The 20117-nt window shown below is 43.9% G+C and overlaps 1 protein-coding gene across 1 annotated transcript; it reads right to left on the bottom strand.

The window, feature by feature from the left end:
* Nucleotides 1-3140: 3140 nt before the first annotated feature.
* On the bottom strand, nucleotides 3141-4427 carry LOC118244267 (carbohydrate sulfotransferase 8-like). Its single transcript, XM_050710850.1, has 2 exons — nucleotides 4424-4427; nucleotides 3141-3991 (listed from the first exon to the last, which is right to left on the bottom strand). Exons 1-2 carry the CDS (start codon nucleotides 4425-4427, stop codon nucleotides 3141-3143), a joined length of 855 nt encoding a protein of 284 aa, XP_050566807.1.
* Between the last annotated feature and the right edge of the window lie 15690 nt (nucleotides 4428-20117).

Genomic DNA, 20117 nt, shown 5'->3' on the forward strand with positions numbered 1-20117 from the left:
AAAATGTCTCTCCCAGGTTATCAGGAGGTAATTGTCTTCTCACTTCCACCATGGAGTTTAGAAGTGTCTTGTAGTTCTTGCAGGCTAATTAGGATAAGGTCCAGAGCCTTTGTCAGCTTTTATCACATTGCAATATTAAGGATGAAATAATGGTAAGTTCTTTCATTGGAGAACTTACAAATCTGCTTAGTGAAACGAGCTTTGTGGTTCACTTGGGGACTAGACAAGGTGGCATAGTCTCCACTGATAGCATATAACAAGTCAACGCTGTTTTTGTTAATTCTGGAACATTGCAGAGCTCTTTTGTATTCTGCACTGCAGCTCTTAGGGTGGGAAGATGTGAATTATGAAGCTCACAGAACTGGGTTGAACATGAAAAGATGCTTGCAGGAGAATAAGAGCCTTTATAAGGTGAAAACCAAGCTTTTTTTTCTCTATTTTTTTTTCAACAGATAAACTAGTATTCCCATTTTGTTAGCATTGGTAATAACACAACCTATACTTCTTGTATGCTACTACTTTCTAAAACATCTGATGTTGCATGCATATGTCCTTCACATTTTTTCCTTTGGTGTTGAGAGTCACACCAGCTAAACAGCATTACAGCAGCCAGTGGTTCATGGAAGTGTGCTGCATACAGTTTCCTATAGGTAAATGCGAAGTCTGAAAGTCTGCCATGAATAACTACAGAGGTTTTTCCTGTATCAATAGATAGCCTTCTGTTACTGACAGAATATCAGTGTTTGTGATGAATGAATTAGCCATCAATTTTCTGTCACCACTGCAGGAAGAATATGTGATCCTGTGTGAAAGAGAAAATAAGAATAGAAAGCCACTCACACGTAACAGCAAGAAACTGGTGGGGAATGTTAACACTAGAGTACTGACAAGTAAAGACACATGTCAAACATGGTCAATATCACTTCTTCAGACCTTTCCTAGTCTGGCTGATGGTGCCAGAAAATTAAAGAACCTTTGCTGAAGCTTACAGCTCCAGAGGGATCTATTATACAGAAGCAAGTTATCAAGCAAATCTTATTCTTCCTCTTCTCCTTCTGTATGATCTGGCAAAAGATAGAAGCAGCACATAGCTGCAGATGGCACTGATTCTAATTCAGGAAAGAGATAGAGATGACATTCCTCTGCATAGCCTTCATTTTGATGGGAATCATTTCCAGCTTCCTCTGCCTCAGCTCAAGTTTAAAAAAAAATAAATCCATGTGGAGCACAGGGTTTCCAGGGAGGCATGAGCAATCCAGTGTTGGCGGACAGAAGAACTGTGGGAACACCAAATATGGTGATCCAGAACGATGAATCACTCTGAAGAAAATCACAAGCTATTTTAAAAAATTAATAATTAAAAAATAATAATAATAATTTGCTGTGTTTGCTTGGTCTTTTCACTTTGGATCCCTTCCTGTCTCATTTATGGAATACTCATCTGTGCAAGAGTTGCCAGATGTACTGAAATGTAAACCTAGCTTCATGTACCATTTGCCATCGAGGAGGGAAGCACACAGCTTCTGGCTCCACCTGTCACCATGGTCTCACTCTTTCCAGCTGATGGTGATATATCACTTCTTCTTCCCTCTGGGGTAGATCATCCCTGAATCCTACTGTGTACACAGGGAGCTTTCCCTGCAATCCTCTGACTCAAATTCCATTTCATCCAATTTCCCCAATCTCTTTTTCCCTGTTCTTTGACCATGCTGCTGGCAGGAATGGCTATACAGGTAGTTGGCTGCAGTGCAATTAAATTATTTTTGTCCTCATCCTTTTCTATGTAATGACAAGCTGTGAGCCAACTCTGGATCCAGAACTAGCCTGCCTGCCTTGTGCTTTGCAAGTACAGCTGATAGCACTTAGCTGCATTTGACAGTGGGATTTGAGAGACAGCAAGTTAGCTCCTGAGAGACTGACATCCCCTAAAGGTGTCGTTAATATTAATGGATAGTTTCTAAAAACTGCTACAATTAAAATGGTAGTAAATACTTTTCAATGGCACCAGGCAATATATTATTTTTTAAAAAGGGGCGCAAAACTACTTAACATTGTAGCAATCATAGACTCGTCTGTGATCTAAAACCAAAGCCACCTAAGAATAGAAGAGAAGGATTATGGTTTGAATGGCTTCTCCCACATGCTTCATTGTTCCCCTCATCATAATTTTGCAATTAATTTGTATTCATCCTCCTGTGAGGTGAGAAAACAACAGGTAGAACAAATTTATTACCTGAGGTTACTCACTTCCACGTAAGTACCACACTCAGGTAAGTCCCCAAGGCTCCTGGCCATCAGCAGGCACAAATGGGAAAAGCCCAAGCCAGTCAGTCAGTTGTAAGTGCTTTTGGCGAACAGGTAAGAGTCACATTTCCACTACGATTTTAGAACCTGCACCATACCCATTGTACGGTCTAGAAGATACCTCTAATTACTTCTCTAAGAAAGATATTTTTTGAGAACTTCCCTCTTCGATCAGACCACAATGCTTACAAAGGTAGTAAAAAGAATCAGAAAATTTTGGAGAGACCTAAGGGAAACCCTGGCTGCATTGCTGCTAACTATGCTTGCTTGAGGGAAGAGGCTGGTGAGCTGTGATGAGAGAACTGCCAGAGAGGAATGTGATCAGGCATTAAGTTCTGTGTAATGCAGCTCCAAACATTTGAAGTTATTTGTTTCTTTCCTACAGGATTCATGTTTGAGGCTTTTATAGACAAAGAGTGGTTTGATGATAAATCAGATTATATATTGCTTTATATGTCTTTTTCTAATAAAAATTTTAAATCATGTGTATAAAAATGATGTTGTAAATTTCTTATTGTGAAAAATAACTTTCTTCATTCTTCTCCTTTCTCTTACCAACATACCAAAGTCTATCATTTATAAGCCTTCATTATAAGTCTTCATGAAGCAAACATATCCCAATAATGATCAACAGAAAGAAAATCTCTTCGTATAGGTGAATCACTGTACTATGGATCATGGCAGGGATTTGTTACAAGAGTGCTTAGGATGAATAAAACCATTTTTTCAAATGCCAGTAAAATCTTGGCAGCAGTAAACCCATCTATCAAGTACCCGTGAGGACAAGTTCAGCCCATTTTGTACAAATGAAAATGTTCTTCTTTGTTTAACCTACATTAGCTTTTCAGAGAAAAATAATCCTCATATTTCATAGTATAGTTAAACAAGAGAAAATCCATTTCATACAATTTTTTGATCTTCTCAATTTGTTCTGAGCTCAACTGTCTGAGGTATTCCAAGGTGATATCACCATTAGTTCGTTTCTCTGAGCCATACCTCTTCAGGCTGGGGTACTGCAGGCTCTCTGGTGCACCAATTGCCTTCAGAACGTGCTCAGAATCTAACCCAAGAGTTTCATACTTGCCCAGAATATCATAGTGAATGTTGCAAGGATCACAGAGAAGAAACATTGGTTTCCAGTGAATGTCAAGAGTATTCATTGGTTTTGCTATAATGAAGCTGACAAACTCCTGGAAACTCACTTTTTCAGAAGAATTTTTGTTTTTCCTGAACATTGCCCTAATCTCATTAGCAACAGTGGTACTATAGTATGGCTCAGAGTGCAGAAGCTTGTCTCTGTAAGCTGAAACCAGCCGTTCCAAGGGATGTCTGGTGAACATCACTTTGGTGTAATTGTTCAGAAATTCCTCTTGTATAGGGGGAGGGTAAGCAGCCAGCCTTTTGATCAGTGAGGTCTGGTGGATGTGGTCATGCTCAATTTCAGAAGCTTCCACTTCCAAGCCTGCTTGGAGAATGAAAATGATTCTCTTCCAGTTGGAGCAGCCTACCTTGGGCACCTCACAGTAGGTAAGTTTATGTTTGTGCTCCACAAAGAGCTGGCTTGCTACACGAGAATCCAATTTGCTTCTTAGTTTAAGAAGGTTGTTCTTCTGGCAGACAGAAGCCAGTGTGTTTTTGCGATCATTTTGAATTGACAGCCAGTCTTCAGTGGGAACATGAAAAGAATCTGCAACCAAGGAAGAAATTTAAACTGTTTGTGTGAAACAGACTTAGATAATTCTCTTTCTCTTTGTGATGACCAAAGAACTCAAACTATCTCCCTGCATGCCAAAACAAATAAGTATTTTTTGTTTCCTGTCTCCTGACTACTGCAGCAAAAATGCAACAAACTGTCCTGCTTAGTGAAAAGTTCTTTAAAATGAAAACTGTCAACATTAGCAATATTACTCTAAGAATGATGGATGTTCAAACACTTGTATTATCAAACGCTTTTTGTAGTACTCTTCTCCCAGTACATTACTGAGACAGCCACCACAGTGACAAAGCCTTTAATATTTTAACAGTTTTTCTTACCTGGGCATCGCAGCTACTTTCTAGCACATTTAAGAAGGGTGGAACTGGTTCTAGAAATGGTTAAGTTCATAAATTCTTTACTCACCCATTAGATTTTTTTGTCTCATGGAGAAAAATCCAAAAATAATCATCCCAAAAACAAAATTTGAGAGAAGGAAAACTAATGCCTTCTGGTTCATATTCTTTTCAAATGATGGAGGGCGATGTAATCTCTAAACTGGAAATCTGCCTTTCTGTCAACAAGGAAATAAAATACATATTTTGTATGACATATAAAAAAGATGATGTGATATTTTCTTACAGAATTTAAGACAGCAGAAGGACCTTTATGCCCTACTAAAGCACACTTTGCTAACATGTAAACATTCTCTAAAGAAAAAGACTCACGTTTACACAGTTAAACCTAATAAACAAATAGCATGACCATTTAAAATTATTAAAAAGAGTTCCTCCTTTCTCAGAACAATGGACTGTGCATGAGCAAGTACTCCTCACTTCTCATGATTTAAAGCTGGTGTTCCCATTAGGTAAACTCATCTACCCCTTCACACTGTGCAAAAGTAATAAAATCATTGAGAATTAGAAATGTTATTTTTTAAAAAACCTTGCTTGTTAGTCTGGGAGTACAGTTTTCTGGAACCTGAAACAGGCCTAACTGCAAATCTAAGGATGAGAGTCTTCCCCTCCTCTTCGCTGAAGCTTCCAATGCATAAAAATAAATCAATATTCAGTGCAGCAGAAACTCTTTCTACATTCCAGCAGAGAATTCTAACTACTAACAATTGATTAATTCTCTCATTCTCTCTCTCCTAAAGAGACTGCAGAGTATGCATGTGCTGCTGTTGCTGCTGCAGCAGAAGTCCCCCAAAATGGTGCATCATGGCAGGAAGTATGTAGAAGGAGGGAAGGCCAATGCAGTGCAACACTCACGGTATTCCCTCTACTCTACTGATTTGTTACGTCCCCAAGTACTTCCTGGAGATAGAGCTCTCTAAATTTCTCCATGCAGTCTTACTGTGTTGCTCCCTTAGGAATCTCTTCATCAGCATGCTTTTAATTATTTTTTATTTGAAGTAGCAAAAATAAGTGCAAAACCATAACTGCTTGCAAACTTGACTTTTTATTTCTGTCCCATAAAGAGTGCATCATAAAAAAGTCAAGTAACATTGTCTTCTTTTTTTCTTTTTTTTTTTTTTTTGACTTTCGATTTTTTTACCCTGAAGCTGCTGGCAATAAAAACAATAATCCTCACCTGATTTCTTGAGGCTATGACTTCAGGTTTTTTTGTTTTACAAAGATGCAGCAGGACCACTCTGGAAGTTATTTGGGGTCCCCCCTGCAGTGTTGATGTACATAAACCCCAGCTGCCAAAATGGAAATGGGTTTCCTGTGTGCTCTGAGACAGCAGTAGGCTCATCTACTAGTGGTATAATAGTAGATTGTTATAGCACTGAAAATGCACTTGCACACAGAGACTCTTTCAGGGCTGAGGGGTGATTATTGTATCACACATCAATATCAGGATTATCTTCAGACTCATACAGTTAGCAGCATTACTAATCATTAATTCTCTCTTAGTGTAAGCATGACCTTAGAAATGAAGAAGGATAACTGTTCACTATCTCCACCCTCTATACATCAACATGAACAAATCTGCACTTGCATATTTTAACTATATACTTGTGTCTACATTAAACTGTTACAATATTCATTCAAATGAACACAGTATTTTTACACACTATGGCATTTAGCCAATATTTTTGCATTTTCTTATCTGCAAAAGACCATTGTGTAGACAACAAGAAAATGTAGGTGTTGATCTTTGACCTTTTCTTCACTGTATGTCATTTCTCCGTTTACCATGTGATCTTGTGATCTACTGATTTCTTGTGTATCAAGCACTCTTCAAAGCCTGCTGAAGTCAGTCAGATTGGTCATTGATCTTACCAGGTCCGAGACAGAGTGATCTTTTTTTTTTTTCCCCCCAGAAGTGGTTTAAAGACCACATCTACAATTTCGCACCATGTAGCAACTAAAATAAATTAGACTAAATAATTCTGTACAAGGACTCCTTCTTAGTGTATGCTTACGAGAAAAAGGTTGGGCTTTAGTTACCTGATATACTGTCACCTCAGGGTAGTTGTTATCATACCTGTCTCAGGAATCAGAAGATTTACTATATTTAGATATTTTTATCATGTATAGATGTTAAACAACAGTTATAGGATATAGGATCTGCCAGAAGACACATTTCATGTTGAAACATGTCAGTGAGTTACCAGAGGCAAATGGAAGAGAGCGACCTCCTTGAGGCAAGAAGCTCGTCAAACACAGTAGACAACTCCTCTAAGACATTTAAGCATATTTGTATAAGCAAAAGACTCCTTATTTAGGAGAATGGCCAGACAATAAGGATGAATAGAATGAGCTCCGAAGTGACAGACTAAATCTGTCTGGACCACTTGGAAATCTTCAAAATGCAGACTGGCTGTAATAGCTATCATGCTCCATCAAGAAGTGAGTGAGGACAATGTGACAATTCAGAGAAGCTGCTACCTGAAGGTGAAGTCCAAAGGCTACTTCTCAAAGTGTTTTCTGATGGAAGATCCCAGTATGGGGTTCTGTGTAACACAAGGTCTTCAATGATGTAAAACATGTAAGGACAACCTGAGGTATAACAAGGAAAGAAAATTATGAGAACCATTTTGTCAGAAGACGGATAAATAACCTGAAAATTAAAAAGGAAAAAAAAAAAAGAAAACCTTTGTGATGCTTTCACAGTATCAGTAGATCTGATGAACTTTTTCTCCTATTACTTCACTTAACGTCTTTTACAATTATTTGCAGTTGTAAGAGGAAATGAATGAATACTTTTGTTTGCATTTTACCTCATCCTGCGTTGAATTAAGTGTAAATGGGTAATTACAAGGCATTCCTCAGCCAAGGTGTGGTGAATATATCAACACAACATCTTTGTAACAAATACTCTAGTTTTGCTGTACCCAAAGGGTAGCAGGATGGGCCACTAAAGGCAAGGTAGAAAGATAGTACCATAAGACTCAAAAAAAGGTAGAAGTGTCTTCTAACTGAACATTAACAACAAGAAGTCAGAGATCTAAATGCCTCTTTGGAGCTAACATATCCCAGATGAGATGAGAGTATACTTAAAAATAAATACAGGGCATTAACCTGGTTTGTCCTTGTTACATGTTGTAGTGTTTTTTTAATTTTGTTTTTAATGAAAAGCATAACATTTTATATATAGATAATAGATAGAAAATAGATAACAGCCCTACACTGCACAGTTGGTTTTTGCTTGTTCTTCAGATCACATCATTATAAGTCACCATACATAGCTAGCTACTGCTTACTGTTTTCAGCTCTGCATGTCTTACTGGAGTCTGCAGATTTCATCAGAATTTTAATTTATTTTTTTTCTTGGACATTAATAAACTGTAAACAAGGTAGTAAGGTGTCCTGGTTTCAGGTAGGACAGAGTTAATTTTCCTCCTAGTAGCTGGCAGGGTGCTATGTTTTGGATTAGGATGAGAAGAGCGCTGATAACATGCTGATGTTTTAATTGTTGTAGAGCAATGCTTACACCAAGCCAAGGACTTTTCAGCTTCTCGCTCTGTCCTGCTAGCGAGCAGGCTGGGGGTGCAGCAGGAGCTGGGAGGGGACAGACCCAGGACAGCTGACCCAAACTGGCCAAAGGGGTATTCCATACCATCTGACGTCATGCTGAACAATATATAGGGGTGGCTAGCCGGGGTGGGGGGGCCGGCTGCTCGGGGATAGGCTGGGCATCGGTCAACGGGTGGTGAGCAATTGCATTGTGCATCACTTTGTACACATTATTACTATTATTATTATTATTATTATTATTATTATTGTTATTATTTTCCCTGTCTTAATAAACTGTCCTTATCTCAACTCACAGGCTTCACTTTCCCGTTTCTCTCCCCCATCCCGGAGAGGGAGGGGGGAGGGTGAGCGAACGGCTGTGTGGTGTTTGGCTGCCAGCCGGGCTAAACCACAACAGTCAATTTGGCGCCCAACGTGGGGCACGAAGGGTTGAGATATCGACAGATTTGACCCGAGTGTGTTAAACTAAAATTGGTATAAGTATTCGACCTGCTTAATAGTTGCTAGTCACAATGTTGATTGCTTTCATCTCAAGTCTGCTATACCTGTTTCCCAAATTGAGTTTTATAGCAAGTTACTTTCTGTATGTGCTCCCTGTCATGCTGTTTATCCTTTCCGGGCCCTGGTTCAAGATTGTTATGGTACTGTGTGGTGTAACGATGGCTTATGAAATGATGAAATATCTGGTCATGACTCTAACCTGGTATTTGTACTCAGCACTGTCGTCGACTCTATACTTCGGAAACCATATCTCAGAAACTATTAGCAATTACACCTATTGCCTTTTTTCATCAGGGAGTCAATCTCTGGAGGGGACAGGGGAAGATATTTTCTCCTACCTGTTCACTCTCCCTTCCTCCTTCACCACCCTCTTATCCCCCGAGCTAGTTACGGTAGCTCTCCACGATGTTGAATATCCTTGGGATACTCAGACCAGCATGTTCTTGTTGTTATGTCTCCTGAATGCGCTTCAGGTTTTGTTTAAGATTAAACAACTACTTAGGAATCTCATCCGGAGATCTGTCTTGAGGCGGGATATTTGCGAGTGGCAGGGAGTGTGGGAGGATATGGGCAGGTTTCTAGGGCAGTGGGCACCTCCAGTGTTTTGGACGTTCACCCCTGAACAACTGCAAAATCCTAAAAAACTGGTAGAATGCTTGAAAAAAAAGGTGTCATGACTCCGGCAGTTCCGAAGTGACACAAATCACTGTGGCGTGCTGGGGTCTGGCCTGTGCCTATCGAGCTGCAATTGATGCTACTATCAACCTAGTGACAGCTCCCGCAGCCGTTCCAGCTCCAGCTCCCGCAGCCGTCCCGGTTCCAGCTCCCACAGCCGTTCCAGCTCCCGCAGCCGTTCCAGCTCCAGCTCCCGCAGCCGTCCCGGTTTCGGCTCCTGCAGCCGTTCCAGCTCCCGCAGCCGTTCCAGCTCCAGCTCCCACAGCCGTTCCAGCTCCAGCTCCCGCAGCCGTTCCAGCTCCAGCTCCCGCAGCCGTCCCGGTTCCAGCTCCCACAGCCGTTCCAGCTCCCGCAGCCGTTCCAGCTCCAGCTCCCACAGCCGTCCCGGTTTCGGCTCCTGCAGCCGTTCCAGCTCCCGCAGCCGTTCCAGCTCCAGCTCCCGCAGCCATTCCAGCTCCAGCTCCTGCAGCCGTTCCAGCTCCCGCAGCCGTTCCAGCTCCAGCTCCCGCAGCCGTTCCAGCTCCCACAGCCGTTCCAGCTCCCGTAGCCGTTCCAGCTCCAGCTCCCGCAGCCGTCCCGGCACCCACAGCCGTTCCAGCTCCCGCAGCCGTTCCCACTCCTGTGGCTGGGTCAGAGAAACGAACTGTAGCAGTGCAAGTTGCCCCTGCAGAGGGTACTCCAACCCCTGTGGCAGACCCTGTGGCTGGGTCGGAGAAACGAACTGTAGCAGTGCAAGTTGCCCCTGCAGAGGGTATTCCAACCCCTGTGGCAGACCCTGTGGCTGGGTCGGAGAGGCGAGCTGTAGCAGTGCAAGTTGCCCCCGTAGAAAAGGTGAAAAAATGGTATAGAGACTCAGGTCGTTTAGAACGCAGAAAGTCTTCTGCTAAGTCTGGGCGTGGAGAAGACGAGGCTGGGCCATCAAGTGTGCAGGAGGATGAAGATGAGGATGAGGATGTTGAAAAATCAACAGTAACTACCCGAACCCTATACCAGCGTGAGCTACGAGATGTGCGAAAAGATTTTGGTCGCTGTATAGGTGAACAGCTTGTCACCTGGCTGCTCCGGTGCTGGGACACTGGAGCCAATGGTGTGGAATTAGAGGGCAGGGAAGCCAAGCGGTTGGGATCCCTTGCTAGAGATGCAAGCATTGACAAAGCAATTGGAGATGGAGCACGATCTCACAGCCTCTGGAGGCGTCTCCTGTTAGCTGTGAAGGGAAGGTATCCCTACAAGGAAGAACTTGTATGTCTACCAGTCAAGTGGACCACCATGGAGAAGGGAATCCAGTACCTGAGGGAATTAGCCGTACGGGAAGTAATTTATAAGGACCTAGACGACGCACAAACATCCACAGATCCAGATGACGTCCAGTGTACTCGACCCATATGGCGGAAGTTTGTACATAATGCACCATCAACATGGGCCAGCACATTGGCAATAATATCCTGGAAAGACGGTGAAGATCCCACAGTGGGTGACATGGCTAAACAACTCCGGCAGTACGAAGGAAATCTCTCCTCTTCCCTACAGGCCTGCGTCTCGGCTGTGGAGAAACTCTCTGAAGAGTTCCACCAACTTAAAGAGAATTTATCTTCCCCCCCACCTGAACAAACCAGTGGCCACCAACTAAAAGAGAATACTTTGGAGAAACTTTTTGAAGAGGTCCACCAACTTAAAGAGAATTTATATTCCCCCCCACCTGAACGAACCAGTGGCCACCAACTAAAAGAGAATACTTTGGAGAAACTTTTTGAAGAGGTCCACCAACTTAAAGAGAGTGTATTTTCTTCCCCACCTGTACGAACCAGCGTCTCGGCTATTAGGGGTAAACGCGCATCCGTGCAAAGAAGACAATATGGTGGGTACACACCCCGCGCCACCCTGTGGTTCTACCTACGTGACCATGGAGAGGACATGAGAAAATGGGATGGAAAATCTACTGAGACCCTAGAGGCACGGGTACGTGAGTTACAAAAGAAAACAATCGGGAGAAAGGGGTTCTCTGAAAAGTTTGCTGCTCCAACTTCTAGCAGGCAGTCTTTTAAACACAGAAACGAAGATTCTGACCAGGACTAGAGGGGCCCTGCCTCCAGCCAGGGGGAGGAAAGGGACAACCGAGTTTATTGGACTGTGTGGATTCGATGGCCTGGCACGTCTGACGCACAGAAGTATAAGGCTTTAGTAGACACCGGTGCACAATGTACTCTAATGCCATCAAGCTGTAAAGGGCCAGAGCCCATCTGTATTTATGGCGTGACAGGGGGATCCCAGCAGTTAACTGTATTGGAAGCTGAAGTGAGTCTAACTGGAAATGAGTGGCAGAAGCACCGTATTGTGACTGGCCCGGATGCTCCGTGCATCCTTGGCATAGACTATCTTAGAAGAGGATATTTCAAGGACCCAAAAGGGTTCCGCTGGGCTTTTGGCATAGCTGCCTTAGAGACAGAGGACATTAAACAGTTGTCTACCTTGCCCGGTCTCTCAGAGGACCCTTCTGTTGTGGGGCTGCTGAGGGTTGAAGAACAGCAAGTGCCAATCGCTACCACAACTGTGCACCGGCGGCAATATCGCATCAACCGAGACTCCCTGATTCCCATCCACGAGCTAATTCGTCAACTGGAGAGCCAAGGAGTGATCAGCAAGACCCATTCACCTTTTAATAGTCCCATATGGCCAGTGCGAAAGTCTAATGGTGAGTGGAGACTAACAGTGGACTATCGTGGCCTGAACGAAGTCACGCCACCACTGAGTGCTGCAGTGCCGGACATGCTAGAACTCCAGTACGAACTGGAATCAAAGGCAGCCAAGTGGTATGCCACAATTGATATTGCTAATGCATTTTTCTCCATCCCTCTAGCAGCAGAGTGCAGGCCACAGTTTGCTTTCACTTGGAGGGGAGTCCAATATACGTGGAATCGGCTGCCCCAGGGGTGGAAACATAGCCCTACCATTTGCCATGGACTGATCCAGTCTGCGCTGGAGCAGGGGGAGGCTCCTGAACACCTGCAGTACATCGATGACATCATTGTGTGGGGTGACACGGCAGAGGAAGTTTTCGAGAAAGGGAAGAAAATAGTTCAAATCCTTCTGAAGGCCGGTTTTGCCATAAAACAAAATAAAGTCAAAGGACCTGCACGAGAGATCCAGTTTTTAGGAATAAAATGGCAAGATGGACGTCGTCAAATCCCAATGGATGTGATCAACAAAATAACAGCTATGTCTCCACCAACTAGCAAAAAGGAAACACAAACTTTCCTAGGTGTCGTGGGGTTTTGGAGAATGCATATTCCAAATTACAGTCTGATTGTAAACCCGCTCTACCAAGTAACTCGTAAGAAGAATGCTTTTGAATGGGGCCCTGAGCAACGACAAGCCTTTGAACAAATTAAGCAGGAAATAGTTCATGCAGTAGCCCTTGGGCCAGTCCGAACAGGACCAGACGTAAAGAATGTGCTCTACACCGCAGCCGGGGAGAATGGTCCCACCTGGAGCCTCTGGCAGAAAGAACCTGGGGAAACTCGAGGTCGACCCCTGGGGTTTTGGAGTCGGGGATACAGAGGATCTGAGGCCCGCTATACTCCAACCGAAAAGGAGATATTGGCAGCATATGAGGGAGTTCGATCTGCTTCGGAAGTGATCGGTACTGAAGCGCAGTTCCTTCTGGCACCCCGACTGCCGGTACTGGGTTGGATGTTCAAAGGAAGGGTCCCCTCTACACATCATGCAACTGATGCTACATGGAGCAAGTGGGTTGCACTGATTACTCAGCGGGCTCGAATAGGAAACCCCAGTCGCCCAGGAATCCTGGAAGTGATTATGGACTGGCCAGAAGGCAAGTACTTTGGGATATCAGCAGAGGAGGAGGTGGTCCGTGCTGAAGAAGCCCCACTGTACAACAAGCTACCAGAAAATGAGAAGAAATACGCCCTGTTCACTGATGGGTCCTGTCGTATGGTGGGAAAGCATCGGAGATGGAAAGCTGCTGTATGGAGTCCTACACGACGAGTTGCAGAAGCTGCTGAGGGAGAAGGTGAATCGAGTCAGTTTGCAGAAGTGAAAGCCGTTCAGCTGGCCTTAGATATTGCTGAACGAGAAAAGTGGCCAGTTCTCTATCTCTACACTGATTCATGGATGGTAGCAAATGCCCTGTGGGGGTGGCTACAGCAATGGAAGCAGAACAACTGGGAATGCCAGGGCAAACCCATCTGGGCTGCTGCATTGTGGCAAGATATTGCTGCCCGGGTAGAGAACCTGGTTGTAAAGGTACGCCATGTAGATGCTCATGTGCCCAAGAATCGGGCTACTGAAGAACATCAAAACAACCAGCAGGTGGATCAGGCTGCTAAGATTGAAGTGGCTCAGGTGGACCTGGACTGGCAACATAAAGGTGAATTATTTATAGCCCGATGGGCCCATGACACCTCAGGCCATCAAGGTAGAGATGCAACATACAGATGGGCTCGTGACCGAGGGGTGGACCTGACCATGGACACTATAGCACAGGTTATTCATGATTGTGAAACATGTGCTGCAATTAAACAAGCCAAACGGTCAAAGCCTCTCTGGTATGGAGGACGATGGCTGAAATACAAATATGGAGAGGCCTGGCAGATTGATTACATCACACTCCCCCAAACCCGCAACGGCAAGCGCCACGTACTTACAATGGTGGAAGCAACCACCGGATGGCTGGAAACATATCCTGTGCCCCATGCCACCGCCCGGAACACTATCCTGGGCCTTGAAAAGCAAGTCCTATGGCGACATGGCACCCCAGAAAGAATTGAGTCAGACAATGGGACTCATTTCCGAAACAACCTTATAGACACTTGGGCCAAAGAACATGGTATTGAGTGGGTGTATCACATCCCTTATCATGCACCAGCCTCCGGGAAAGTTGAACGATACAATGGACTGTTAAAGACTACACTGAAAGCGATGGGTGCTGGGACATTCAAAAATTGGGAAACACATTTGGCAAAGGCCACCTGGTTAGTCAATACTAGAGGATCTGCCAACCGAGCTGGACCTGCCCAATCAAACCTGTTACGCACTGTAGAAGGGGATAAAGTTCCTGTAGTGCACGTAAGAAACATGCTGGGTAAGACAGTCTGGGCTACTCCTGCCTCAGGGAAAGGCAAGCCCATTTGTGGGATTGCTTTTGCCCAGGGACCTGGATGCACTTGGTGGGTAATGCAAAAGAATGGGGAGGTTCGGTGTGTACCTCAAGGGGACCTAATACTGGGTGAGAATAGCCCATGAGTTGAATTGTAGTATGTTAATTATCATATAACACTGTATGTCATCACTACCATGGTTGCTATATATCATAGATGAAAATGGTGACTAATTAGAAGGTATTGGAAAGAGTGTAACCTGAGCATGACATAAATGGTATGGAATAAGGGGTGGATATCTGTCCTGGTTTCAGGTAGGACAGAGTTAATTTTCCTCCTAGTAGCTGGCAGGGTGCTATGTTTTGGATTAGGATGAGAAGAGCGCTGATAACATGCTGATGTTTTAATTGTTGTAGAGCAATGCTTACACCAAGCCAAGGACTTTTCAGCTTCTCGCTCTGTCCTGCTAGCGAGCAGGCTGGGGGTGCAGCAGGAGCTGGGAGGGGACAGACCCAGGACAGCTGACCCAAACTGGCCAAAGGGGTATTCCATACCATCTGACGTCATGCTGAACAATATATAGGGGTGGCTAGCCGGGGTGGGGGGGCCGGCTGCTCGGGGATAGGCTGGGCATCGGTCAACGGGTGGTGAGCAATTGCATTGTGCATCACTTTGTACACATTATTAATATTATTATTATTATTATTATTATTATTGTTATTATTTTCCCTGTCTTAATAAACTGTCCTTATCTCAACTCACAGGCTTCACTTTCCCGTTTCTCTCCCCCATCCCGGAGAGGGAGGGGGGAGGGTGAGCGAACGGCTGTGTGGTGTTTGGCTGCCAGCCGGGCTAAACCACAACATAAGGGGAATGATCCTCAGAACCATTTCATGTAAAACCCTTTCAGAAGCATTTCTATCAGGTTATGAGATTGAAGCCTGTCAGTTAACCAGCATTTAATTCCTTCCACACACATCCAGCTAACTTATCACTTTGTAGCTTAGCCAAAACATGCTGCCGAGTCAAACACTTTATACAATTCTAAGTCTACTATAACAATTTCATCACCTTAAACAACCAAAATAAACAAAAATGATAAGTCAGTTTGCACAACACAAAGTCTTTATGAGAGCACAACCAGAGGTATTGCTCAAGCCAAGAGTGGTAGCATATGGGGAACAGATTACTGTAGAAAGCAGTGTTAATCATGTCATGTGCATGTAGGACAAGAAAAAGGCCTGAAGCCTATAATCATATGCGTACTCGACAGAGCATATCACACACAGGTTGAAGTTCTTCCTCATGCCTCACAGGCTTATTCCTAGGTACAAGCACTGAAGGAGTAGATTGTTGCCTCTAACAGGTATCAGTGGTATCCGGTCCTGTCCTTGTACTGTTAAAACAGTGATACATAATAGCATTCCCTAATTCTTCTCCTAGAACTGTGGAACCATTTTAACTGAAAAATCTGCAGTTTTGAAAGTTGAAGGGTTTTTTAAGTCTTCAAAAAAAAAAAGTCTGAAAAACAGCATTGTGGTACTTTTAGAAACAATTAGAAGTCCTATAATTGGAAATACTGCATAACATTAAGTCAATATGTGTGGCACCAAACACCCAAGTATAGAAATACACCCATGCAAATATTTGTGTGTGTGCATGTATATATATGTGTGTATTTTTAAACTATATGTATGTTTATATGTATATATATATATACACACATATATACATATAGCTCAGGAACCCATTAATATCAGTTACACTGGCGTATTATTTGCTCCAAGTAAACCAACTAAGTAGGTTGATAAGTCTCCTGGCGATAAACTTACAAAGGTGTGTCTCAAGACACCTTTTTGGCAAAGGCAGACCTTGGTCACAGCTGAGCATATGTGTGAGCGTCTGCACTCTACCTAATGCAATGATAAGTTGGACTTTACAGATTAAAAGAATGAAATGGCAACAATACTTACGTGTGTTCCTGATACATTTGAAGCCAGAGGTGAAAAAAGGTACCAGTAAGGCAGCCCCATGGAAGGCAGGGAAAATCTCTGTAAACAGATAACATTCTCAGTAGCTGGGCCACATTCTCTACTTAAACTCTGTTAATCCCTTCAAAAAGACAACTGTAAATATACGCATACCAATACGTATGTGGTTACATAGCAGGTGAGGAGGGGATGACGTGTAGGAACCCCCTGAACAGCTAGTATAAAAAATGAACAGGAAAAACAAGTTCTGAGCATACTGTTTTAACATGGTGAAATGCCACTTGCTTACCCAAATTCACAGGCTCGCCATTCCCATCGAACTCATTATGCATGGACAGGAAGGAAGGAGAGGCAAGCAACTGGAGTCTCAGCAAGTACGCTTCCCTGCTCCATGAAGAGGAAAATAATTAGTGGATTAGAAACTTTCAGCAGGCTGCAGATAGTCAAGGGCTCGTTGCATGAAGATCAACATGATCTGGGTCATTTTGCTGACAAGAGTCAGGGTCTGGCATCATCTCACTTGCAGCAGCAAGGGCTGAAAGGTGTTACAATCCTAGAATATCCCAAGTTGGAAGGGGCCTACAAAGGAGCACCAAGTCCAATTCCTGGCTTCATACAGGACCACCCTCACATCAAAACATTTATGACAGTGTTGTACAAACACTTCTTAAACTCCAGCAGGCTCGGTGCCATGACCACATCCCTTGGGGAGTCTGTTCCAGTGCCCAACCACCCTCTCGGTCAAGAACCTTTTCCTAACACCCAGCCTGACCCTCCCCTGTCACAGCTCCATGCCTTTCCCTCAGGTCCTGTCACCGTCCCCAGAGAGCAGAGTTCAGCACCTGCCCCTCCGCTCCCCTCGTGAGGAAGCTGCAGGCCACCATGAGGCCTCCCCTCAGCCTGCTCTGCTCTGGGCTGAACAAACCAAGTGACATACATCTTCCCCTCTACACCCTTTGCCATCTTTATTGCTCTCCTTTGGACAATATCTAATAGCTTTAGGTTTTTCTTATTGTGACACCCAAAACTTTACACAGTACTCGAGTTGAGGCTCTACCAGCCCAGAGCAGAGTGGGACGATCCCTTCCCCTGACCAGCTAGCAATGCTGCATGCTCTTGCTGCACCCCAGGATACTGTTGGCCCTTTTGGCAGCCAGGGCACACTTCTGACTGATATTCAACTTGCCATTGACCAGAAACCCCAGATCCCTTTCCATGGGGCTGCTTTCTAGCCTCTTGTCCCCCAGTCTGCAGGCATATCCAAGAATTGCACCATCTCAGGTGCAGAAGCCAGCACTTGTTTGTGTTATGTGAGAACAGATATAAGCTCAGTGTGGGGAGCAACATAGGACCTGGACTGGGGATTACTGAGGAAGAGTCTGACAGGGAAATCCTACAGAGAAGCACATTTCACTGAAGTGAGGCATTTAATTCACCACTGTGGTCATCTCAGACTTCCATTACCGCACCAGGTTTCTTTCTGGCCTCAGAAACTGTAGTGCTACCTTCCTCACAGCCAGCATTAAATTATTCATTATTCTCATTACGTCACCATTTTATGTCTATCTTCTAGCTTCTTCTCCATTTCATCCCATGAAATCTGCCTGTCATCTGCCCGTCTTGCCTTCCAAGGCTTTTCTTTACTTGTAATTTCTCATGCAGTATTAAAAGCTCAACTTTAACTTCTAACCAGTCATAGTGCTAGCCCCTGCTAAAGATCAGATAACTTCTGCTATTTCCTCTTCAACCTTCCCTCTTTAGAAGGAGTTTCTGAAGCGCCTACAAATCTAGTGCGTTTTTCACCTAAAATCACTCCTTAAAATTCTGCTTTTCTGAGATGCCAACATCAGTCAGGCTGCCAGTGTGCTAAGACTATTACCAACTGGCACACAAAAGAGCAAGTGAAAAGAAGAGCCATTTGGGGAATGAAAAGAACCAAAGCAAGGAGAGAAAAAGAGGACATGGAAAAAGGCAGCACAGTCTGACAGAAAAACTCCCAGAGAGGCAGGGAACTGTAACCTGAGGACGAGTGGAGGAACTGGGGCCATGGGAAATAGAAACACAGTGTAACCTGCTCATATGATGCTGTGGGAAAGGAAGGCTGAGAAAAGGAGTGGATGAGACAAAAAGAATAATTCAGTGAAGATTCAGAATAAATACAAGGAAATGAGTACATAAAAAAATATGCAAAACAATCCAGTACATTACCATAGACTTTTCAAGAGGAATGAGTTTAAATGCATTGTGGTCATGAACACACACCTTACTGTAAACCTGAATTGTCTCTTGTTTACTTCCTGTAGTTGTATCCAGAAAGGTCACGGGGTTTTGATTTATTTATTTTTATTTATTTATTTAAGTATGGCCACTTCCCATAGATATTTCCAGTGAAGGAACAGTGAAGAATGGCTCTTTCTGTAGGATGGGCAGCTGGGAGCCAGGTGCAGTAACAAGATGGCCAGCATGACAGGGCCTCTCCGGCCTGAACACATCCCCACCACCCTTGAACAGCAAAGGCCTGGAGATGGTGGCCAGTTCAACCAAGAGACCAGATCATCAGGGCAGGCCATGGTGACATGGGCCCGCAGGTGGGCCTAGGGCCGGGCAGGGCTGTGGGGAGCTGGAGCCCAGCCCTGCTGCGGCCTTGCTGGGGCAGCAGCTGACAGCTCTGGGGGGCTGACACAGGGTCCTGGGCAGAGTAAGGGGAGGCCCGGCAGGTGGGCAGGGTTAGTCAGAGCCCAGTTTGTGCTCTCAGGCCCTGCTTCTGTTCTCTTTATGAGAAAAAAATCCACTCCTTCTGTGTGGTTATATCTGGCAATGGCTGCAGGGCCTTCTTATCTAAACCATTAATTCAAAATTCTAAACACGTATCAACTGCCAGTTAAACCACTGCAATACCAGTTATGGGAGAGCAACCTCCACCACTCTTTCTCCTAGGGAATTTAGATGAGCCAAAGAAATTTGCTAAGGATGAAGACAGGGAGAAAAGAGTACATAAGAAAAGCTTAGAACATGGTGCACTCTTGTTTCATGGGACACTGGGCCTCAGAATCCCTCTGCTTTTCTTATTATATCATTAACTAAGTTTCTGGCTTCTTGCATGTCTTAAAGTTCCCTCTTGTATTTATCTTCTCAATTACTGCCGTTAATAACGTCTTCCTTGTCATACAGGTCTACCCACCTCTCTCCCTTCCTGCTTTTCACATCCCTGTGTAAACTTGATTCACTCTTTCCTGCTGTTTCACATGGAATAGCATAGGCAGAAGTTTATTCATAAGTTCCTGTTGCTTAACACATGGGCCCCAGGCAACCTCCTGGTTGCTGTTCATCTAGTTACATCCCACTTGTATTCCCTCCACTAGTATCCCTGTGCCATAACTGATGAGAGTGATGATCTCTCATCATTTTCTACTCTTCAGTGCATACAAAGTGTCCCTGCTAAAATTATTTTTCTTTTTTTGCTCCCATCTCTTCCAGCTGTGCCTGTCATTCAAGTGTAGAATCCTCACTTTCAGGTTCCAACACCATTTTGACCAAAACCATACCTCTAGTCTCATGTCCTCCAACTTTCCTTTTTGTTCTTCCTCCAAGACTCCTGTACAGGAATCATGTTCAAATCCATACACTGATGTTTTTGTGCCTACACTTTAACAGAAGTTCTTCTCCTGAAATAGCCTGACAAAACTGTGTATATGCATTTGTCTCTTTCTACACGAATCTATGCCTATTTTTCCTCTCCTTTTGGGTCTCTTCTGTGTTGCAGGATAAGCTGTTTGTCAGAAAGATTGTTTTAGTCTGTTTTCAAGAAACATGTTCTTACATCATACACTATGGCACATGAAGCATCAAG

The sequence above is a fragment of the Cygnus atratus genome, chromosome 5, assembly GCF_013377495.2.
Source record: "Cygnus atratus isolate AKBS03 ecotype Queensland, Australia chromosome 5, CAtr_DNAZoo_HiC_assembly, whole genome shotgun sequence".
Classification (NCBI taxonomy): Eukaryota; Metazoa; Chordata; class Aves; order Anseriformes; family Anatidae; genus Cygnus; species Cygnus atratus.